The sequence below is a fragment of the Octopus sinensis genome, linkage group LG17 (genome assembly GCF_006345805.1).
Source record: "Octopus sinensis linkage group LG17, ASM634580v1, whole genome shotgun sequence".
NCBI lineage: Eukaryota > Metazoa > Mollusca > Cephalopoda > Octopoda > Octopodidae > Octopus > Octopus sinensis.
In genome coordinates this window covers 14,813,063-14,839,563 of record NC_043013.1, presented here as the reverse complement: position 1 = coordinate 14,839,563, position 26,501 = coordinate 14,813,063, and the positions used below count along the sequence as shown (strand labels likewise).

The 26,501-nt window shown below is 37.1% G+C and overlaps 1 protein-coding gene across 3 annotated transcripts in view; it reads right to left on the bottom strand.

Annotated features, from left to right (window-relative positions):
- The window catches only part of LOC115220683 (dmX-like protein 2), a 179,075-nt gene that overhangs the window by 24,348 nt on the left and 128,226 nt on the right, over positions 1–26,501 (bottom strand). For 2 of the 3 annotated variants that reach the window (XM_029790800.2, XM_029790801.2), the window contains 8 exons: positions 24,489–24,622; positions 21,942–22,072; positions 20,679–20,874; positions 19,906–20,026; positions 18,319–18,423; positions 17,461–17,585; positions 17,039–17,207; positions 1,010–1,093 (listed from right to left, as the gene is read on the bottom strand). In XM_029790800.2, coding sequence (XP_029646660.1) covers positions 1,010–1,093; positions 17,039–17,207; positions 17,461–17,585; positions 18,319–18,423; positions 19,906–20,026; positions 20,679–20,874; positions 21,942–22,072; positions 24,489–24,622 — 1,065 coding nt within the window. The remainder of the gene's footprint in view (positions 1–1,009; positions 1,094–17,038; positions 17,208–17,460; positions 17,586–18,318; positions 18,424–19,905; positions 20,027–20,678; positions 20,875–21,941; positions 22,073–24,488; positions 24,623–26,501) is intronic. The other variant, XM_029790802.2, reaches the window with a different exon arrangement.

Genomic DNA, 26,501 nt, shown 5'->3' with positions numbered 1-26,501 from the left:
ACACACATCAACAATTATATATATGCATGTATATATACATATTTATGTATCCACGTGTATATATACTTACACATGCAAATGTATACATACACACATATGCAAATTATATATATATATATATAGATATATATATATATATGATGCCGAAATTATAACTTACATTCTAACAAACATACACACATGCATCTCGACAGATGTCATAACCTTTCTGTACAAACATGCACAGCTTTCTGTGCAGGTGCTTATACACACACTCATACTTATGCATACACACACATATATACACACATAAACACACACACATATGTATACACCAGATAAATTTTAAATGAGCATATGTATACATTTCCATATATACAGGTATATACATGTGTATGTGCACAGGTGTGTAGACATGCAAGTGCTTATGCATACACACACATATATACACACATAAACACACACACATATGTATACACCAGATAAACTTTAAATGAACATATGTATACATTTCCATATATACAGGTATATAGATGTGTATGTGCACAGGTGTGTAGACATGCAAGTGCTTACGCATACACACACATATATACACACATAAGCACACACACATAAGTATACACCAGATAAACTTTAAATGAGCATATGAATACATTTCCATATATACAGGTATACAGATGTGTATGTGCACAGGTGTGCAGACATGCATTCATACATATGTGCATATTACATACACACACACACACTCATATATCCACCTATCCAAACATGCATATACAAGTTAAAACTGCAAGCATCTAAATAAGGAAACGGTAAAAATAATATGATTAAAAGACAACATTCATAAGAGCAGCAGCAGCAGCAGCAGCAACAACAACAGCGATGACAACACCAGGGTGAGCAAGAACAACGACTACAATGGTACCAAGCAAATGAATAAACGGAAAGGTGGGAGTGAGGGGGGACAATGGTGGAGGAGGAGGAGGTGGAGGTGGTGATGGTGGTGGAGGTGGTTAGGCTGTGCTCTTACCGACTGTAGCAAGCGTCTACTTCTATCGCGGACAAACTGACAGAACTGGGGGGTTCCAAGCCCTGACAGATTAATTCCTTTGATCTGTAGAGAAATTTACCAATTTTTTTTTTTTATCCAGCCAAGCAGTGGCAACGGCAGCAAAGAAAGAAAGAAAGAAAGGAGGTAGAAAGAAAGAGAGGGGGGAGAAGAGAAAAAAAAAGAGAGAAAAGACAACCAGATCAGGTCATGATGAACAGGTCAAATATAGAACATTTAATAAAGGTGGATTTAGCTAAATAAAGGTTTTGATGGAGGGGTTATTTTTGAAGGAAGGGGGCTTTTTCTTTTAAGGATGTGGAAAACTTCTTGTAACAAAAACAGCACCTTCTTTATTGTTTGAGTAGTTCTTTTTTACTTTATTTAATAGAGTTTTTCCATTTTTATACATATACTAGTAGTATAACCCGGCGTTGCTTGGGTTTGTTTTCTTTTCGACCCTTTAGAATTGGAATTTTTGAAAAGTAAAAATTTTGCGTCATGTAGCTTGTTATTCTCTTTAAGTGAACATTTTTCTGGTTGAAATACACTGAAAAATGGTGACACAGCAGTCAAAAAATCGTAAAAAACAGAGATTTTCATAGAAAAAAAGCACCTTTTTGATGTAAATAATTTTTGGTCTTAACATGGTCTGATTTGAATTTTTTCTTCTACAGAATGAAGAGCAAACCTTCTTCTATCATACTCTCAATTTTAGTCAACTTGCACCGCAGGGTCTTGGAGGAGATAGTGTTAGTTGAAGGCTACCAAACCTGCCACACACAGACAACTGCAGCTTTATATATAAATATATATATGTACATCCCCTTCACATATCCTCTCTGTAACACACACACGTTTTGTAAGAATGTGTGGGCTCTTATGCTGGTATGGGTTGGACAGTTTGACAGGAGCTGGCCAGGGAGAAGACTACACAAGGCTACTGTGACTGTTTTGGCATGGTTTTTTACAGCTGGATGCCCTTCCTAACACCAACCACCCCACAGAGTGGATTTGTATTTTCATGTGGTTTTTTATTATATATGTATCAAATACATAGGTAATGTTAATTAAAACTTGATGAGAATTATAATTAAACCATTCAGGTCTTGGAATATACTTTGTGGTTAGGTGGAAGAGCAGGATTACGTAAACAGAAACAACAGTTCTTTGAGAAACACACACACACACCTTCCTTAAATTTCAAATGATTTAACAAGAGTTCTCCTCAAATTTATACATCTGAGATTTGTGTTCAAACACCATCTTAATACATCAATGTATATTTATCTTTGGTTTCATCCCAAACAACATCTTAATGTACAAATATACATTTGTCTTTCGTCATGTTTCAAACATTATCTTATTATCCCAATATATACTTATATTTTATTTCGTTTTTGGATTTGGTTTGCAAGATTCTTTATATGAGTTCGTGTGTTGAAGCATATTCTGTTGTGTCTGGGGAGAGTCATTTTCTTTTTGTGCCTTATAATGTAACACACTCACTGGTAAAATTTCTACTTTTTTCTTATTTAAAAAATTTTTTTTATTTTTATAATTTTACACATATAAGAAAATAAGAAAAAAGTGGAAATTTTACCGGTGATTGTGTTAAATAAGAAGGCACAAAAAGGACTCTCCCCAGACACAACAGACATTACTTATATTTTGTTATATACCAAGCACTATCTTAACATACTAATATATACTTCCCATTTTTATGTACCAAACACCATCATAGTATACCAATATACAGTTGTCATTTTTATATATCAAATGGCATTTTAGTTTACCAATTTACATTTGCATTTTGCTATATTATATTCCTAATACAAACATCTTAATATACTAATATATATTTCGCTTTTGTTCCAAGCACCATCTAAACAAACCAATGAATGGGAAAGTTAGTTATTTTCCAAAATCCGCTCCAATTTAAATTACTATCAAAACCAATTGAATGAAACATAAGGCTAATGTGTTTCCTTAGACATTATAGAGACTGACTAAAACCAAATGGAAGTTATTTAGATCTAACAATCCCATCCTAGTAAGATGTTATCATAGTGGCAGAGTGTACTGTGGAATGAGCATAGAGGGGAAATATTACAGAAAACTATTTCCTGGTTAGTTCCGCTATTTGGATAAATATTTCTAAATTCTTCCAACAAGAGTTAGGGCTTCAATGTAATTAAAAGAACCGGAAACTATACACACCACACACATGCATATATACAAACGCATACACACACATATATACACACATATACATACACACAGATATCTACACACACGCGTGGCTGCGTGGTAAGAAGTGTGCTTTCCAACTACATGGTTCTGGATTCAGTCACACTAGACCGAGTGCCTTCTATTATAGCCTCAGACCGACCAAAATCCTTGTGAGTGGATTTGGAAGATGGAAACTAAAAGAAGCCTGTCATATATATATATATATATATATATGTATGTGCATGTTTGTCCCCCACCCCAACCTGCTTGACAACCGGTGTTGATGTGTTTGCATCCCTGTAACTTAGTGATTTGGCAAAAGTGTCCAATAGAATAAATACTAGGCTTAAAAAATAAGTCCTGGGAGTGGCTCATTCAACTAAAAGTTTTTCAAAGCAGTCCCTCAGCTTGGTCACAGTCTAATGACTGAAACAAGTAATGTACATATATATTATATCATGCTAGCATGGAGGGCGGACGTTAAATGATGATGATGATATGTATATATATCATCATCATCATTTAACGTCATGGAGAAAATTTTTTTTGCTGTAGATAAATCAGTGTAAACACGTCAAGTCAGTTCAAGGTGCCCCTTACCCAGACGGATATGGATGCATGCATTTCATTGTAGTTATCTCCTGCACAGCATCAGACACTGGAAGAGGAAATTCCATGAACTGACAAGAGATAGGTCTGTCTTATTATATGTATGTACATATACATGTGTATGTGTGTGTGTGTAAATATATATATATATATATATTTCTTTACTACCCACAAGGGGCTAAACACAGAAGGGACAAACAAGGACAGGCAAACGGATTAAGTCGATTATATCGACCCCAGTGCGTAACTGGTACTTATTTAATCGACCCCTAAAGGATGAAAAGCAAAGTTGACCTCGGCGGAATTTGAACTCAGAACGTAACGGCGGATGCTAACGTTTCTGCCAGCTCGCCGCCTTATGTGTAATATATATATATATATACACCTTTTATCTTTTACTTGTTTCAGTCATTAGACAGTGGCCATGCTGGGGCACCACCTTGAAGAATTTTAGTTGAATGAATCGACCCCAGTACTTACTTTTCTTTTGAAGGCTGGTACTTATATATAGATAGACACACATATACATATTATCTACATTATAAGATTTGTGGGGAGTAGGTAGTCATTGGCTGTTTTCTACCCAAGGAGTTTTTTAAACCAATAGCTTTCATGCTAATATTTATAGCTTTATCTACTTTGACCCTACACCAGTGGTTCCCAAACTTATTTAGGCTGTTACGCTTAGCACCCAGGCCACATTCCTAGCGCTCCCCACCTCACCAATACAAATGTAGCCCACTTTCTGTATCAATTTCAAAACAACTGTATTTCACTAATAAAACATAACCCATTATTTTGCTGTTTTTACATCCATTGCCCGCTTTTGGCCAACCCATTATCGTCCCTGCTCTTCTTCAGCAACCCTGAACCTTTCCACAGCTCCCAGAGGGACAGTACTGCTCACTATGGGAACCACTGACCTAACCATTATAAATGGTTTATTTCCTACTTCTCTATTTTTTTTAAATGAAAAAAATGATATAAATAAATATTCTTATAATACAAACTATAGAATTCTCACTGATAAGGACAAAGCTTCTAAAGTGGATAGAGAAAATCCACTGAATTTCTTTGGTATGATGGTAGAATGTCTGTTATGTTCACAGGTGATGTGGGTTCATGCTTCTCAGGCAGCAGTTTTCCCTCCCAACCAAAGTAATTTTTAACCCAGCATTCTACATGCTTCATTTATTTAGAGTTCAACTGTCAAAATGATTTGTATGTTCTTTTATTCTTTCAGTCATTTGACTGTGGTCATGCTGCAGTACCACCTTTAGTCGAACAAATCGACCCCAAGATTTATTCTTTGTAAGCTTAGTACTTATTCTATCGGTCTTTTGCCAAACCACTAAGTTACGGGGATGTAAACACACCTACATCGGTTGTCAAGCGATGGTAGGAGGACAAATACAGACACAAAAACATATACATACATATATATAGATATATATACATATATACGATGGGCTTCTTTCAGTTTCCATCTACCAAATCAACTTATAAGGCTTTGGTTGGCCCAAGGCTATAGTAGAAGACACTTGCCCAAGATGCCATGCATTGGGACTGAATATGGAACCATGTGGCTAGTAAGCAAGCTACTTACCACACAGCCACTCCTTCACTTATATATACATATATGTACATTATATATATATATATATATATATATATATATATATATATATATATATAAAATACAAACTGGGACAAGAATGCAAAACATTTTAACACAAAAAACAAGGATGGGTCATTCGAAGCCTTCAATCTTCAGTCAAGAACCGGATCATCCTCGCAATTTTGGCTGATTAATCTTATATATATATATATATATATATATATATATATATGGACAGCTACGCTACATGGTAGTGAGGAGACATAGGCTGTGAGTACTAAGGATATGCAAAGACTTGAAAGAAATGAAGCCTGTGTATTTCGCTGGATGGGTAATGTCAGTGTGCATATACGACAGTGTAAGTGATTTGGGATAAAAACTGGGTATATTTAGCATCAGGCGTAGTGTGCAAGAGAGAAGATGGGCACTGGTATGGCCATGTAATGCCTATGAATGAAGACAGCTGCATCAAGAGGTGCCGATCTCTAATTGTAGAGGGAACGTGTGGAAGGGGTAGACCCAGGAAGACATGGGACAAAGTGGTGAGAAAGGATCTACAGATGCTGAGACTCACAAAAGGGATGACAGGGGACTGAGACTCCTGGCAGATTGCTGTGCTTGAAAAGATACGTCAGTATAAGTAAAAATGTGGTTGCCCTTCCATACAGGCTTGCCCCTTACAACCCTCTCCAGCTGAGCATCCCTAATCTTGCGGGCTTGTAAGTGCTGGTGCCACATAAGAAGCACCTGTACTGGTGCTGCTTAAAGTACCAAGTACACTCTGTAAAGTGGTTGGTGCTAAGAAGGCCATGCCAAAACAGACCCAGAACCTGAACAACCCTTCAGCTGGTCAGCTTCTGTCAAACCATTCAACCCAAGCAAGCATGGAAAATGGATGTGTGATGATGATGATGATCTCAACAAATGTCACTGTTTTCAATTAAAAATGCTGATACTTGTAGCTGTGGCCCAAATTGTAAATTTGTAAGCATTCAGACATATGCAGACACATGCACGCACACATAGAGATATCAACTGAAGAGGATAGTATTACAGAATGATTATCTTATGTAACTACTTAAAATGTGTGTATTAAATGCATTCAACACATCAACTTCTAGTTTTGCAATTATTCCCAATCACATACACACAACGATGGTCTCTATGCCAAATTCCCTCACAAAGCATTTGATGGTCTGGAGTTATGGTAAAATACAGTTGTCCAAAGTGCTGCCTAGTGGAACTGAAAACACCTGCCCCTTCTAATACACATATGCATGTACAAATATTTTTACATATATCTATATGTGTGTTTGTTTTTAAATATGTATCTCTCTCTCTCTCTCTCTCTCTCTCTGCATGTTTGTACAAATGCATCTTAATTAACACATACACACTCGTGTGGATGCCAGTCCATTGCAAGGTCAATTCCCAGTTGCTGTTGAGTATCTTGTTTAACATCACAACATGCAAGTAAAGGGTACACACAAATACATACATACATGTGAACACACACATATACACAAAGGGCTTCTTTCAGTTTCCGTCAGCTAAATCTGCTCACAAGGCATTGTTTTGCTTGGACATAAAATAGAAAATATTTGCCCAGGGTACCACATAGTGGAACTGAACCTTCGACGATATGGTCATTGAAGCAAGCTTCTTAAATACACACTCATGCCTATGCCTATATAAGACCCTATCACAGCATAACTTAGCAAGGTTGTTGGTAGATGGAAAAGACACCCCACAATACTGCCATCCCTGAGAGAAACGCTATAGAAAAGAAAGCAAAGGTTTGTCAAGTGATTTACTGTCACTTTTTGATTTTGTTTTAATCACTAACAAGGTAATTATTACAACAGGTGATATAAATTCAGGGGGGAAAAAAATAATAGTAATAAAAAAAGGTAGTAGACATTTTAAATAATCAATACAGATGATAAGAAATAGCTTTGTGTCAGGATCAAAGTGAGAAAGAGATCAAATGACCAGTTAAGGTGCTGAAGTCAATAGATAAACATATGCCTCGCTATGAACAAAATTATAAGTTAAAAGTGCGTAGTTTTATCTTTCTGCCCATCAATAACTATATCTCTCACCCCTCTCTGTCACCCACTCTATCTCTCTATCTATATATATATATGTATGTATGTGTATATGTAAAGATATGGCAATCAAAATTATACATGTGTCTCTCTCTCTCTCTCTCTCTTGCGCTGGCAGTATGTTTACCAGACAAGTTGTGGGTGTAACTAAACAGAGTAAAAACCGATTATTGAGAGGGAAACAGCTGGATGGGATTTTTCTGAAATAATAAAATAAAGGATTTGCTATTAACCACTTAAAATAAATTGGATGAATAACAATAGTTCTTTCCACTGAAGGCATAAGACCTGAAATTTGGGGGTGGAGGGGTTTAGTCGATTACATTGAGCCCAGCTGGTACTTATTTTATTGATCCCGAAAGGATGAAAAGCAATGTCATCTTGATGGAACTCAGAACACAAAGTTGGACGAAATGCCGCTAAGCATTTCGACCAGTGTGCTAACGATTTTGCCAGCTTGCCGCCTTTAAAAAAAAAAATTATTTTTTTCTAAAAGCACAAGGCCTAAAATTTTGAGGGTGGGGTTAGTCGATTATATCAATCCTAGTTCGTAACTGGTACTTATTTCACTGACCTCAAAAGGATGAAAGGGAAAGTTGACTTTAGTGGAATTTGAACTCAGAATGTAAAGACAGAAGAAATGTCCCTAAGCATTTTACCTGGCATACTAACGATTCTACCAGCTTGCCACCTTAATAATAATAGTAATAATAATAATAGTAATAATAATAATAGTAATAATAATAGTAATAATAATAATAATAATAATTGTAATAATAATAGTAATAATAATAATAGTAATAACAGTAATAATAATAGTAATAATAATAGTAATAGTAATAATAATAATAATAATAATAATAATAATAATAATATAATTGTAATAATAATAGTAATAATAATAATAATAATGATAATAATAATAATGGTTTCAAATTCTGGCACAAAAGTAGTATTTTTTTTAAGGAGGAGTGGACAAGTCTATTACATTGACCCCAGTACTTGGGGTTTATTTTACCAACCCTGAAAAGATGCTGCTAAACATTTTGTCCCACATGCTAATGATTCTACCAGCCTACCACCTTAATAATAATAATAATGATAATGATGGACTGTCCTGTCAAAGACAATGTATGAATGTCCAGCTTTTTGCCGAACAACCTGTGCAACAGATGATTCTTTTATAATGATCAAATGTATGTACAGTACGGTAGTAGCTCACTTCCTCCATGAAATTAAATCAATGTTGCTGATCAGGTGCATTGCATGCCAGGTGTTAGAGTGATTGTAGAGCAACGCAAGACGAAGTGTTTTGCTCAAGAACATAACACACCACCTAGTCTAGGAACTGAAACCACAGTCTCACAATTGTGAGTGCAAAACCCTGAGCACTGGGCCATGCATTCTTACGTTATAATGATAACAATTCTTGCTAATATAGGCACGAGGCCTGAAATTTTGGGTGAGCAGGAATAGTTGATTTTATCAACCCCAGAAATAAAATCACTGATGTCGATGCAATAGACTAACTCCCATCTTTCCATGAAATTTTCTGGCCTTGTACCACGATTCGATGCCATTCTTTATTGAGCTAGCAGAATTGTTAGCATATAAGACATCTTGTTTTGCTATGTTTCGTCCAGCTCTTCTGATTCTGCATCCAAATACTGCTGAGGTCAACTCTACCTTGCATCTTTCCAAGACTGATAACATAAGTACCAGTCAAATACTGGGGTTGATATGTTATCAGAAGAGCAGGAAGAAACATGACAAAAACAAGATGTCTGATATATGCTAACAATTCTGCTATCTCGATAATGAATGGCATCGGATTGTGGTACAAGGCCAGAAAATTTCAAGGGAAGACAGGACATCGACATCAGTGATTTTAATTTTATCAACCCCAGTAAGATGAAAGGCACTCGACCTTGGTGAAATTTGGACTCAAAATGTAGAGTCAAAAGAAATGCTGCTTAGCATTTTGTTTGATGTGCTGAGTTGAGCATTGATTGATAAGGAGAGATTTGGTGGCTCACTATAGCAGAGCAGGTTGATGTAAATCCGTAGTAGTAGAGGTACTTTCTATTAAAAAGCAGAACTTGACGGTGAGCTGCAGAACAGAATCGGACACATGGAAGTATACATACACTATCTCTGAGTAGTATGTGTGTGCATTAATGCATTTATTCTCAGCGTGTTTGATTTCTCTCTTTCCCTCACTTTACCCAGTTTATTGATAACAATGTAAACCGGTCTAACTTATGAAGAGTAAAAAACTCAAAAGCGACAAGGTTTCAAGTTGATCATCATTGGAAATGTTTCGAATATGAATTGTATTTTAGAATTTGAATTGTATTTTTGTAATTTTCTTTTGTTATTCCATAGTATATCTATTTTTTTACTACCCACAAAGGGCTAAACACAGAGGGGATAACAAGGACAGACAAATGGATTAAGTTGATTGTATCGACCCCAGTGCATAATTGGTACTTAATTTATCGACCCCGAAAGGATGAAAGGCAAAGTTGACCTCGGCAGAATTGAACTCAGAACATAACGGCAGACAAAATATGGCTACGCATTTCGCCCGGCGTGCTAACATTTCTGCCAGCTTGCTGCCTTATTATTCCATAGTATATCACCTGTAACTGCACCATCTGATTATGCACAACAGGTTGCATAAGAAACACTAAAGCATTACACACACACACACACACATTGTTAACATTATAAGAATCATTTCGTGTTCTCTCAATGTTTATAAATTATTATGATGTCAACAAGATACAATTCTTGCTGGTATGAACCAAGTTTCTAAAATGGATAGGAAACTTCAAAGGATTGCTTTGGTCCACTGGTAGAACATCTGCCATGTATGTTTACAGATGTGGGTTCACATCCCACAAACAGCCTTCAACTTTCTATCCAAATGTGTTTTAGCCCAATATTTACACACTTTTATTTACAGCTTCATCTGTTTGATTTTCAATGTTCCAAGCAAGAAAATGGAATTCAAGAGATACTTTATTAATCAGTTTGATCATTTCAACCCATTGTGCATCGGTCCCTTTCTCTACTGACATGAAGGAATTCCTGAAGTTAACCCAATGGCATATATATGCATACTGTTGATGACATCAGGTAGCCCAATACAGTGAATGGGCTTTAAACAGCATATCACAAGGTATACTCTCTTTTACTCTTTTACTTGTTTCAGTCATTTGACTGTGGCCATGCTGGAGCACTGCCTTTAGTCGAGCAAATCGACCCCAGGATTTATTTTTTGTAAGTCTATCGGTCTCTTTTGCCGGACCGCTAAGTTACGGGGACATAAACACACCAGCATCGGTTGTCAAGCGATGTTGGGGGGGGGGGGACAAACACAGACAGAGAAACATATACACACACATACGACGGCTTCTTACAGTTTCCGTCTACACACACACACACATACACACAGGGTTGGCTAAAAGTCACCCGACGTAAATCAAAATTTCCCAAGTACTTAATATTCAATTTCATTTATTCATTCCAATAATTGAATGCTGTGAATTAAAATCACCATTTGTTTTCAACATTTGTCTATCTATTAACGAAGTCTAATATAAAATAATTTTTTGTTTTAATCTTGGAATTAAATGGTTTTGATTTACTGTCAGGTGACTTTTGGCCAACTCTCCCCTCTTTCTATATATATGTATGTATGTATGTATGTATGTACGTATGTATGTACACACATATACATATATGAATGAGTGGATAAAAGAAAGAGAAAGGCACTCAACACATTTAGTAGGAATTACATGTATTATTTAAAACAGTTTGATCTGGCTCCATGAGATTTAAAGTCTTGCAGGCTTCTAAGAGAAACCCAGCTTGTTCAGGCTCAGATTACCAAAATCAGATTCAGTAATCTAAACGAGCTGAATTTCTGTTGGAAGCCTGTAAAACTTCAAGTTGCCTGGAGCCGGATCAAACTGTTTTAAATAATAATGATATATATATATATATATATATATACACACATACACATACATACACATGCACACACACACATACATACACATAAAAATTACGATATTATGCAGACATCAGTCAGGGTGTGTGTGTGTGTGTATACACTTTGTAATCCAACACCTTGTGACCTATTTGCTATTCTGAGTAAACAGGTGCATGTAGATAATAATAATCATCATCATCATCATAGAAATCAATAGATAATTTTTCTCATATAAATCAATATATTACAGATGGTGCACAGTTAGGGTGGGTGAAGGAGAAGGAGGGAGAGAGGACAGACAACAAAGATATACAAATATTAGAATCTCGACTTTGTAGGTTGAGGATATTGTATTGTGGTTATAATATATACTGTTGGGACCATAGTATAAAGAGTTGTAGCTAGTATACAATATATTGCTCAACTGGCTAGAAAGCTAAATCTCCCTAAAACCCTATCCGGAGCCGAGTATAAAGCCTGAAAAATCAGAAGCCTCACACACACACACACACACATATATATATATATACTCGGCAATAAGAAAATGGAGGGCATCAAGAGGTGGTATTCATCAACTTTTAGACATTATTTTATGTCTATTTATTTATTTTTTAAAAAAACAATTATAACAATATACATCTCTTGGTCCCTTCAATTTTCTTATTGCCATATAAATTAAGGGTAAAAAAACCTTTTACACTCACCCATTTATTACATTCAGTAGTGTAATTGCCATGCAATGAAAAAAAACCACTTGTATATTAATAATTGGGTATTCTACCAGCAGTATATTGGATAAATATTATCCCTTAGTTGGTTGGATTCACAAACTCTAACTTTCTTGGAATATATATATCACCGTCACTGTCACCGACCAGGCTATCAGATATTGCTACACATCGCTGGTCACAATGCACTCTGCATTGTTTTAGCCTTCAAGTGACGCCACCCCGCTGGCAAAAGTTGTGGCAAAAGAGTACAGCAGGGATTGCCACTACCCCCTGCCAGAGCCTCGTGGAGCTTTAGGTGTTTTTCGCTCAATAAACACTCACAATACCTGGTCTGGGAATCGAAACTGTGATCCTACAACTGTGAGTCCGCTGCGCTAACCACTAGGCCATTACCCCTCCACACATACATATATATGTATATATATGTATATTTACTCTTTTACTTGTTTCAGTCATTTGACTGTGGCCATGCTGGAGCACCGCCTTTAGTTGAGCAAATCGACCCCGGGACTTATTCTTTGTAAGCCCAGTACTTATTCTATCGGTCTCTTTTGCCGAACTGCTAAGTGACGGGGACGTAAACACACCAGCATCGGTTGTCAAGCAATGCTAGAGGGACAAACACACACACACACACACACACATATACATCATCATCATCATCATCATTTAGCGTCCGTTTTCCATGCTAGCATGGGTTGGACGGTTCAACTGGGGTCTGGGGAGCCCGAAGGCTGCACCAGGCCAGTCAGATCTGGCAGTGTTTCTACAGCTGGATGCCCTATGTAATTTTTTTGACTAATGGGTCAATTAGTGTGTTTAGTAAAGCACATTCACTTCACAGTTTGGGCTACCTAGTGACATCCATGGTTGGCGTATATTTCTGCTGGATCTACTTCAGGAATTCTGCAGTATTAATTTAAATAGTAATAATTTATTAAAGAAATAGAAGATAGATTTGGCACTGGTCTTTCATCAGTGCAATGATCATTTTGACTCATCCTGCAAACTGTCCATTATGGGTAGTGGTAGGATTTTGTGCAAAAGCCTACTGATAATGGACAGTTGCAGGATGAGTTGAAACGATCGTTGTACTAATAAAGACTAGTATTAAACCTATCTTCTGTTTCCTTCATCAATTATTACTATGTGTGTGTGTGTGTGCGCATGTGCAGGAGTGGCTGTATGGTAAGAAATGGAACCACATAGTTCCAGTTTAAGGTCCACTGCATGGCACCTTGAGCAAGTGTCTTCCATTATAGTCTAGGGCCAACCTAAACCTTGTGGGTAGATTTGGTAGACAGAAGCTAAAAGAAGCCTGATGTGTACACACACACACATAAGTGTATCTTTGTGTTTGTCCCCTACCACAGTTTGACAACCTGCATTGGCTTATGTTCTTTTGACTTACTTGATTTGGCATAAGAAACCAATAGAATAAGTACTAGACTTAAGTATATATGTGTGTGTATATATATATATATATTGATGATAAGGAGAACAAAGATTTATATATCTAGTTTTATTCTGTAATCAATCACGCCTTTCCATTTCTGCACCTACATCCATAAAACTGGATATATAAATCTCTGCTCACATTATCAATAATTTACTATTTCTTCTCTGCTGACAACATGCAGTCTCTATAGAGACATGTGGATTTACTGCTGTGAAGATCTACTGAGGACAGACAGTAAAATAAACTAATAGGAGTTTTTCTACACTCACAGAGGTTAGCTAGCATTATTAACCTGTTAGGATTGTATATCTCTACCAACCTAATTTGGAAATTTACCTATATATATATATAAAATAAATAATCAACAGATGAGATCTAGAGATTCTTGGTATAGAAAATGTTTAATAGCGGTCAAATGATTTGAATTTAGACTCTGATGTCTTTATGAGAGACCAATTCTGCAGGATAAAGAGTGGCTATAAGAGGAATCAAGGTGAGCAGATATGGAGGCAATTATGCGGATAAACTGCTGTTATATTTAATATATATATATATATATATATAAAAGTAAATATAAGTTTCTACCTTTGAATAGGTCGCTACATCCTTGTTACTTGCGTGAATTTTGCTACCCTGGTAACTGTTTATTGAATTTTCCATGTTAACAGTAAACAAAGGATAATTCATTCATCCATTTATATATATATATATATATATATATACATATATATAAACATCTCAGCTTTCATGTTGGCATGGATTGCATAGATTCATAGGTCGACTGGTCATGAAACTACATCGTACTCTAAAATCTACTCTGGCATGGGTTCTAAGGCTGGATGCTGTTCTTAAACATCAATCACTGTACAATGCATACGGGATGCGTTTTCCATGACACCAGTACTAGTGCGGTCACCAGGTAGCTCGCAAGACTAAGTTCCTCTTCAACTGAAGTGGGGCTATAGTAGAGAGGGAGGCAGCTTTATGCTGTAGGATAAGGGGCTAATGTATGAGAGAAGGGACCAGAAGAGGTTTCATGTTGTTGAGGAAATATACTGCTATCTTGTATCATATAAGAATGGGTGAGAGTATTAAAGGTGGAGCTTGAAAGATAGAAAAGATAGTGGGGACAAGCTGTCAGGGTTGGCTCTGGAGACAGAAGAAGGAAGATGGGTAGAGGCTGCAAGAGATTATGAAGAGCGTGAAGATTGGCTATGGATAGGGTAAAGGTGTGAATTTACTGAATGATGAACAAAAGTTGAGGGAGAGGATGATACGACTCAGATGGAAGGTAAGGGAAAGTAGATAATAATTAGATATGGGCTAGGGAAAAGAGATGAAGAAGAGATGAATAGCAAAGGGGATGATCAATGATACATAGGAGTTATAGGGAAGGTCATGGAATGGAAAACAGGTGCTGATTGGTAGTATAGAAGTGGGTGAAGAGCAGAAGAAGAGTGGTGATACAGTAAACAGGAGAAGGATGAGAGAAAGGGAGATGATGTGTGGATGGGTAAGCTGTAAGAGTGTGATTGGAGAGAGAGAGAGAGAGAGTGTGTGGTAAAAGTGAGAGATATACAGTGATAGAAAAAAGTTGACAGGGGGGGGGGTGATTCAATGAAGAGGGGGGGATAATTTGTTGGTGTCAATGATTGGCACGTAAAATGCACCAATCCGACCGTGGCCGTTGCCAGCCTCGCCTGGCACCTGTGCAGGTGGCACGTAAAAAGCATCCACTACACTCACGGAGTGGTTGGCGTTAGGAAGGGCATCCAGCTGTAGAAACATTGCCAGATAAGACTGGAGCCTGGTGCAGCCTTCTGGCTTCCCAGATCCCCGGTCGAACCGTCCAACCCATGCTAGCATGGAGAACGGACGTTAAACGATGATGATGATGATGAATGTAAAGTGTGCGTGAAGAGGGACAATGTCAAGGATGTAGGATGGATGTTAAGTGAAGTGGTTCTGGGTAGTGAGAAAGGTAACTGGTATCAGAGAAAAGATGTTAAAATATGTTCTGCCTCATTTAATTACAGTGGCAGAAGACTACAGTTGGAGGTGGATGAGGGGCCCAGCTGTGTATATTCATATTATATGCTTCCATAACCTCTGTTTCACCAAGATGGACATGTCTTCTCAAGTACTGCATATTGCCAGGAGTTCAGGTTCCTTGTCATCTCCTACATAAGATTCAAAGTCCTGAGAGCATCTTTCACTAATTTTTCAATTCAATTTTTATTGGCTCAAAAAGCAAAAGCAAGGCCATGTAGGGGTACAGGGAGTTATGTACAGGGAGGGTGGTCATACAAAGAATTCAGGCCATTTCTGGTCAAGAGAGACTTTGAACTGAGCAGTCATCGGCATCTTCACTATCTCGTTCGGTCCCATGTCTTCCTCTTCCACAGGTTCCATAGAATAATTATAAAAAACAACAATGTTTCTCATTTAGGCACAAGGCTAGTAAATTTCAAGAGAGGGGTCTTAGGTAATAGTATTGAACTTGAAAGGATGAAAGGTAAAGCAGACCTCAGTGAGATTTGAACTCAGAACATAAAGAGACCGAACAATCACTGCGAAACATTTTGTTCAAAGCTCTAACGATTCTGCCAACTTGCAATAAAAATACATGCACACACACACACACACACACACACATTACTAATATTTTATATTTATAGTTGAGAGGTTAGCATAGAGAGGGGACGTTCAGTTATATTAATACTTTTGATATCAGCCAACTGGAGACTACCCCGGGTTCTACAATGCACATCCAACCATGACTACCCCGGGTTCTACAATGCTCATCCAACCATGACCACCTCAGGTTCTATGATGCTAATCCCCCGGATGCCCCATCTAAATCTATCAAACATCTTATTTTAGAATGTCCATATTGAAATAAAAACAGTCTGTTACGGTATTATGTAGGAACCTTTTTGTTATGTTTGGTTCCATTTAATGGCTCAGTAAGGATTTATTTACAAAATTAATTACAAAAACAAACAACGTTAATGTATTATTGCAATTAGGGTTAAAATATATTAATTAAAAGTGTTAAAATATATTAATCTCACAAAAATGAAAAATTCTCAGACACGACACCAATAATGAATATATGGATGTCAGATAATTTTTAAGAAGAATTTAAAACATTTAAAAAACAAAATGTTTTATGAAACAAACAACAAATAAAAGTCATCTAAGAGTTAGTGTAATGTTGTTGAAACAAAAAAGGAAACGGTGATTTTACTTACAACATTAGCCCGATTAGTTGAGTTGTATTGTTGTATGTTTGGTATTGCAGTGTTGGCCGAGTTATAAGACATCGGTGTGCCAGGAGTGGATACAGCGGTATTAGGAAGCTGGTCGAACGGCGTCTGAACCAAAACGAAGTCAGATTCGTCGTAGCCATAAGCAGTCGTACTGAAAAATGAAGCAAAACATACGTAACAATGATAATGTGCAGGAAAGGACAGTTGTTAGCTTACTTCTGATTATAAAACAGACTGTATTTACAAAAGAGTAAAAAGGGTGCTATGCAATGGGACTGAACCCAGACCAAGTGGTTGGGAAGCAAACTTCTTAACCACACAGCCACACCTACAACCTATTGTTATAGATCTTAATTAGTAAGTTAGTTAAATAAAAGCTGAATGAAGAAGAAGGATCAACTTACTTGATCAAGGTCTCAATGTCGTACTCATTCTCATCACCTAACCAGGCTGGCGGATTTAGTAAGGCACCAATATCTAATTCCACAATTTCCTTCTGAGTAGACAATGCCAAACAATTGGGATTGGCCTGAAATAGAGGATATACACACATATATATACATGATTTTATTTCATACACAGACGATGGATACATTTCTACCCAGGTGCTGTTTCAGTATCCTCCATATCAGGTCCACCACCCAACCACTACTCTCCTAACCAAGTCCTAAACTTTTAGGGTAAGGACATCCACCCTGTTCTCAAATCATGTAATGCTTATTTATTCATATTGTTTTGAATAAATAAGCATGTATCATCTCATAGCTTCAAGATTTTGATGAAAGTGATTATTTATTCTAACAATGACATTGTAAGGTGGGTCAGAGAGCTTGGATCTGGTCCATTTGAACATAAAAACAGGCAAAATATTTTGGCTGGATATCATCATCCTCATCATCATCATTTAACGTCTGTTTTCCATGCTAGCATAGGTTGGACGGTTCGACTGGGGTCTGGTAAGCCATGAAGGCTGCACCAGGCTTTAGTCTGATTTGGCAGTGTTTCTACAGCTGGATGCCCTTCCTAATGCCAACCACTCCGTGAGTGTAATGGGTGTTAGATATCTCATGCCACACATCTCCAAATGAACAAAGCCAGCAGATGTTCGGATAGAGCCAGTATAAGTTCAGCAGGAGTTTGAGACCTGGTAACATTGTAGTGCATGATATGTAACCTGTTTGATATTTATGTACAAGCATCTTACAAAATAGAAGTTATTGTAGAGTGATAGGTAAGAAAAACATGTGAGAAGAGAAACTGACCTGATTTATAGCGAATGCTGTAATGATATCTTGTTCTTTGTGAATAACTTTCATCAAAGATGAACTCTTCTCAGAGTTTTCGCTGTCTCCTGAGTTTAGTGTTATCTGAAACAGAAATAAAGAAAAAGAAAAGCTCTTGAAATCCATCTGCATGAGTGTGTGTAAGTGTGTGTGTGTGTGTGTGTGTAAGTGTGTGCATACTTGTTTGTCATCACCATCATCATTGTTGTTGTCATTGTTTTAATATTGACTTTTCCATGCTTATAGTTATTGAGGTAAATTTTTCCTTAGCTGGTTGCCCTTCCTGTCACCAACCTTCACATGTTTCCAAGCAGAGTAGTACTTCCCCCATGGCCAGGACAAACATCATCATCATCATCATTGTTTAATGTCCGCTTTACATGCTAGCATGGGTTGGACGATTTTGACTGAGGACTGGCGAACCAGATGGCTGCACCAGGCTCCAATCTTGATTTGGCGGAGTTTCTACAGCTGGATGCCCTTCCTAACGCCAACCACTCCAAGAGTGTAGTGGGTGCTTTTTATGTGCCACCGGCACGGGGGCCAGTCAGACGGTACTGGTAATGACCTTGCTCGAATCTTTTTACACATGTTTTCATGATAGCAGACTAGAAATGAATGACACTTCTTATGTGATTGTGATTCTCAGTTCTAACCATCGCATGAAATCAAGACAAGAAAACACAACTTTCCCCCATATATACACACATACAACAGGCTTCTTACAGTTTCTTTCTACCAAACCCACTCACAAGCCTTTGGCTAGCTCAGGGCTACAGCAGAAGACACTTGGCCAAGATGCCACACAAAGCAAATGAATCCAAAACCACGTGGTTTAGAAACAGACTTTTTAACCACACAGCCGTGCTCGTGTCAAGGATGTATGTAGAAAGTAAAACATGATTATATATCGAATCTCAATTAATCCATCTTTTACAGATTGAGATCAAACAAAACCTTGGTTCAAATCATTCATTCATTTACTTTTTCTAATTCCAATCATTGGACTGCAGAGCACTGCATTGAAGGCTTTAAGTCAAACAAACTCACCCTAAAACTAATTTTAGGTTTGGCATTAATTCACTCAATCTCTTACTGCTGAGCTGCTAAGTCACAAGGCTATAAACAAATCAACGCCAGTTGCCAAGTGGTGGCAGGACAAAGACATGCACACACTCAGAGCAAGACTTCCATATAGTTTCCGTCTTCCAAATTCCAACAAGGTAATTGGTGGGCCTGGGGCTATAGTCGAAAACACCCAGGGTACTACACAGTGGGACTGAACTTGAAACCACACATGGGTTACAAAGCAAACTTCTCAACTAGAGTATAGGCTCGAAACGTAAAAGGCTTTTCCATTATTCCCAGTGTTCAACTAATACACCTGCTTGTTATTCCTACACCTGTCTTTGCCTTTAGTTTTCTGTAAATTTGAACTATATATACAGGTGTGTGTGTGTCTGTGTGTGTGTGTGTATATATATATATATATATATATATACACATACACACATAAGAGAGAAGAGGAGAGTTAGAGCAATTCCACCACTGACAAGACATACTCACCTCAGTATCTTCAAGAAACCTTTTCTTCCGGAAGATGTAGCGAATGAACACATCCTTCAGGTATTCTTCTTTGACAATGAGAAACCAGAGACGTTTCAAGGGTAAGGTTGAGTGGTGGTTTCTGAAAATATAAAGCAGAGATGACGCAACATGTGAGATGGAGATGGAGGTATGGCAAACATAAGTGATGATGTGGTCAATGGAGAATCTTAATTTAAGCTGATATATGATATGATGTACAATGATCACATGCAATATGTTGTAACACAAAACACCTACCATATAGTATTGAAACACGTGTAACTAAGGAGTAAGTTTTGTTGTGTCTAGGGAGGGTCACCATGCCAATATAATTAACATACACACTGGTTCATTTCCACTCATTTATTAAATATCTGCTTTTTTTGTCAAAGCTCTTTCATTGCTTTTTTGTAACCTTCTCAGCAAGGAGAACTTCATCAAAAAAAAAAAAATAAAAATAAATATCAGATATTTAATAAATGAGTGGAATTGAACGAGTATGTGTGTTAATTATATTGCCACAATGACACTCCCTAGAGACAACAAAATTTGTTTCAACACACAAATTCACATAAAGAATCTTGCAAACCAGATACAAAAAACATCCACTAGCACGGATGTCAATCATCAAATTTGACTTTGATTTCACTTGCCTCAATAGGTCTTTGCAAGCAGAGTTTAGTGTCCAAAGAAGGAAAAGGTATGCATACATCTATATATATAAAATACAGTGAGTTTAGAAAATATCTTACATGAAGGGCGAGTTATGAGGTTTGAGTAAAGCCTCATATTTTGTGTGAGGTATTCCTGTTTCAACATCCAGGATCAGGTGAGGAATGTAATTATCTGGTGGCCCAGAGAACAATTCTAGCTTGCTGTGTAACACTTCCTCCCATTGTTCCAGATTCTTCAGAACAGCATGTAGCAACGGAGAACTGACAGGAAGTTCTGCAAAACAGAATCACATCAATTTCAAAGGCAAGTCATTAATATTTTAATCACACACAAAAAAAAAAAAAAAAATTAATATTAATAATAAAAACAGGTGTGGCTGTGTGGGGAGAAACTTGCTTCCCAACTACATGGTTCTGGATTCAATCCCACAGTGTGGCAATTTGGGCAAGTGCCCACTACTACAGCTCCAGGTCGACCAAAGCCTTGTGAGTAGATTTGGGAGATGGAAACTGAAAGAAGCCCGTCAAATATGTGTGCATGAGTGTGGTGTGTGTGTGTATGTGCATGTGTGTGTGTGTGTGGGTATGTTTGTCTCCCACCACTACTTGACAACAAGTGTTGGTGTGTTTTTATCCCTGTAACTTAGCAGTTCAGCATAAATAATTGATAGAATAAGCACCAGGTTTAACAAAAGCTAAGTACTGGGGTCAATTCATTCGATCAAAAATTCTTCAAGGGGATGTCCCAGCATGGCTAACGCCTAATAACTGAAACAAGTAAAAGATAAAAAAAATCTAAAAAGCAAATTTAATATTAATAATAAAAATATCATAAAAAAAAAAATTTGGAAAATGTTTAATTCTTTCATTATAATACTTCTAACAAGTTATTGCTGTTTAGACTCCAACGTCCCAATCCTGATTCAGGAGATTCAAGATCAAAGACATTCCAGCCATGATCATCATCTCATCTATTATTCATACACAGTGTCTCTGCGATAACAGTCTTCTGTGAAAAGCATGTCATGCTATAGGGGAATATTACTTTACTTGGAGAAAGGAGTGGGTTGGCAATACACACACACACACACACACACACATAATGGGCTTCTTTCAGTCTCCTTTTACAAAATCCACTCGCAAGGGTTGAGTCAATCTGAGACTATAGTAAAAGACACTTGCCCAAAGAGTCAACCCACTGATACTGAACCCAAAAACCACATGGTTGGGACGCAGGTTACTTAACCACACAGCTTATGGAGACACTTGTACCTATAAAGAAATAAGTATACTGAAACAACCATATATATATATATATATAAAACAAAACCTTTGACCTACCTTGCAGTTCCATAGAAACCATGGGTAGGAAGTTGTGCAAGTTGTGCAGCACTAGTCGAACAATAGCATAGCGAATTAAGCACCAGGAATAGGAGTTGGGATCATTGTGTTGTTGCATGGGGGAGAGACCACTGAAAATAAGAAGTTGAAATATGCCACATAATAATATACAGAACAGCTATTTTTTCCCTCCCAAATAAACACCTGCATTATATACTTGTTCTTCAGTTTTATTATTATTGTTCTTATTTTAGTGTCTGAAATCTTTCGTCACACATCCCCTATGACCTCTTCAGCGATTCTCTGTTTACTAAACAGAACAGGAGGTGACACATGGGATGGAGAGTCACTGAAGAGGTCACAAGATGTGTGATGAAAGATTTCAGACAAAGGACACTAAAATAATAATAATAATAATAATAATAATAAAAGCTGAACTGAAGAACAAGTATATAGTGTGGGTGTTTATTTGGCAAAAATTATTATTTTCGATGAAACTCAGAAATTTAATAGAGAAATCTCATTAATCCTTCTGATAACAAACCGCTTGAGAATGCCCCTGGTTCTATGATATAGTCTTTGTTTTCAATGTGATCTAAATGAAAACCTGCCATTAACCCTTTCATTACCGCATTTATTTTGAGATGTTCTGTGTTTCTTTTAATTAATTTTAAATATAACAAAGAATTTAGTAAAATATCTTAGTTATCATTAAGCTTGTGGTAGGAGTATAAATTGTGACTAAGGTTTGGTAGAAGATTTTAATTCAAAACTTATGAAAACGAGACATTTATACTACAGAGCCAGAGACGGTTTCAGACAGGTTGGTCATGAAAGGGTTAAAGTATTGTGTTAATTTGTGTTCCAGGCACCAGCTTAGTTGCTTTAGTAATTTCATCATTATTTTCAAAATTAATTGAAATAGAAGCAGTGTACTTCAACAAAAATATCATTTTTCTATGCTAGTATGGAGTATAAAGAAAGATTTCCTGTATAAAATATTGATAAATTGATTAAAACACTGTTTTAATTCAACCAACTTATTTTTACTGAGTTATTTTATTTTCTATTAATAAAAAGCATTCAATTTTTTTCTGATAGCAATCATTTATTATTTAATCAATACACACACACACAGACACACACACACACATAGTTAAATGTAGTGTTGAACTTATTTTTACTGCAAAGTGCAAACTATTCCACAGACCTATGAACAGCTAACATTACTGTTAACATAAGAGTGTTGGACACTGGCAATTTAATTGAAGACTTTTAATTGAAAGTTAGAAATAGCAAGTATCATCTTAGAAACAATATATGCTGAAAGAGTCATAAACCAACTGATGGTCAAAAGTACAATTTAATTAGTGTCCAGCAGTTTTATTAGTAAGAGCCCTTCTCTGAAACTGAGTTGAGTTTTTGACCATAGCATTTTTGCTGTTGGATCAACTCAATATTTTTTTTTACCTATCTTTTCCACTTCACCCAGTCTTGAGGATTCTGGGCCTTGATCAATCCAATAGAGAATTAAGCACAAGGCCAGCAATTTTGGAGGAGGGGGTAAGTTGATTACATTGACCTCAGAGTTCAACTGGTACTTATTTTATCAACCCTGAAAGGATGAAGTGGTAAGTCAACCTCAGTTCAAATTCAGTCGACTTTGCCTTTTATCCTTTTGGGGTCAATGAAGTAAGTACCAGTTAAGCACTTGGGTCGATGTAATCTACTAGTTCCTCTCAGTGAAATTTGAACACTGGCACTCTAGTCCTGTGCTAGTAGGATATTAAGAGCACCATCCGAGCATGATTGTTGCCAGAGCGGCTATCTGGCCTCCGTGCTGGTGGCATGTAAAAGACACCAATCAAGCGTGATCATTACCAGCATCGCTTTACTGACACCTGTGCTGGTGGTATGTGTAAAAGATTCGAGTGAGGTCGTTGCCAGTACCTCTGGACTGGCCCCTGTGCTGGTGGCATGTAAAAGCACCCACTACACTCTCGGAATGGTTGGCGTTAGGAAGGGCATCCAGCTGTAGAAACTCTGCCAGATCAAGATTGAAGCCTGGTGCAGCCATCTGGTTCACTAGCCCTCAGTCAAATCGTCCAACCCATGCTAGCATGGAAAGTGGATGTTAAACGATGATGATGATGATGATTGTAGATACAGACAAAATGCCATTAAGCATTTTGTACATCAAGCTAACAATTCAGCCAGCTCATTGTTTTAGCATAGAATTAAATATTGATGCAACAAAATAACTGACATTCAAATGTTTTACTGGACTCGGCAATCTTGCTAGCACCCATCTCGGCCACAGGATATGGATGCTACTGGCCTTCAACTCTTTACTACATTTTTGTCTATTCAGTCACTGGCCACTCAAATATGACCCAATGGTACTGGATTACATACTACACAGACAGAGAAGAATTCTCAAACAAATCAGTTGTAAGAACTAGTTTAGTGTCCATCTCAGAAATAAACACACAGATATTAAATGGGTACCAGAGACCAGTTGGCGGTGGTCAAACCCCTTAAACTCACAGTGTTGTTGGTCTCCCTGAAGTCCATATTTTGTCATCTTCTTCTTCTTGAGACTCAATATCATCCTCTTCTTCGTCCGACAGAGATGTATCAGAATCGTAGCTGATGATGGAATTGGATGCTGACAGGAATGGCTGTAGAATGACCACAGAGAAGTAAAATATTTATTAACCCTTTAACAACCAGATTACTTTGTCTAATGTAATGCTTATTTATTCACGTTTTGAATTAATCATGCATTCATTTTATCGCTTCAAGATTTCAATGGAGTGTTTGTATATTTTTATTGGGTTGTCCAAAAAGCTTGTGCCGATTTTTAAAGGAAAGAAAAAGGTCAATAAATACTTGCCATTACATTTATAATCAACCAAATATGAACCATTTTGTTGCACAATGCATCTCTATCTTTCCTTTAACTTGAAAATACCCTCTTCCCAGAATTGAGGTGGTTTCATGGCAAAGAATTCATCACGGTATCTTTTATGTCATCCAAGGAATTGAAATTTTTATCATTAAGACTATTCTGCAGAGAACAGAATAAGTGGAAATCCAAAGGAGCAATATCTGGTGAATATGGAGGGTGGGGTAACACATCCCAGCTGAGCTGCAGCAATTTTTGTCTGGTTCTCAAAGCATCAAGTGCCGAAAGTGAACTTTTTTATCTTCCATTTTAAAGGGTTACAGAATTAACATAGGTTATAGGAACATAAACCTTCTTCCACGAAAAGATAGCTTAAACTGTGCTCTAAATGGAGGAGTAGTCAAATCCTATTTTATGGACTCAACCATGTTTTAAAATAAGTCGAAAGGTAAGCTACTATAAATCGGCACGAACTTTTCAGACAACCCAATAAAACGACATTGTAGAGTAGGTGTGAGAGGGTGGATCTGGTTGCTTTGAACATAAACAGGTAGAGTATTTGCTGGATTAAATGCTAAAGAGATAAACACAGTTTGAACAACATACATATATACACACATGGGGTCTTGATATTTTGCAATTGCCACTAGTACAATATTATTGGTAGTTGAGTGTTAAGTGTCCCTACTTGTCATAAGCAAAACTCAGGAGTCTCAGGTGGCACTTTACTGGCTCCACTGACAGTGAAAGAGAAAGAACCTCAGAGATACAGGAGGAGGATGCAAAAGGGAAGGAATAAATGATACAGTAGTTATAGGAGTAATTACACAAGCAAGAGATTGGTTTTACTCTTTTACTTGCTTCAGTCATTTGACTGGCCATTCTGGAGCACCACCTTTAGTCGAGCAGATCGACCCCAGGACTTATTCTTTGTAAGCCTAGTACTTATTCTATTGGTCTCTTTTGCCGAACTGCTAAGTTACGGGGACGTAAACAGACCAGCATCGGTTGTCAAGCGATGTTGGGGGGATAAACACAGACACAAACGCACATATATTTCTACATACATACATAGATACACAAACATATACACACACACATAGATACACAAACATATACACACACACAGATACACAAACATATACACACACATATACAAACATATACACACATACATACAAACATACACACATACAAACACACATATACAAACATACACACACACACACATATACAAACATATACACACACACACACAAACATATACACACACACACATACAAACATCACACACACACACACACACATATATATATATATAACATACATATATATGACGGGCTTCTTTCAGTTTCCATCTACCAAATCCACTCACAAGGCTTTGGTCGGCCCAAGGCTATAGTAGAAGACACTTGCCCAAGGTGCCACACAGTGAGACTGAAACCGGAACCATGTGGTTGGTAAGCAAGCTACTTACCACACAGCCACTTTTATCTTTCATTTATTTCAGTCATCAGACTGCAGCCATACAAGGGCACCCGTCTTGAAGAATTTTTAGTCAAATGTATTTACTCCAGTACTGATTTGTTTTTTATTTTAAAGCCTCTGTTAATTTTTAAAACAATATTGTAGGGTTATTGTGAGAGACCAGA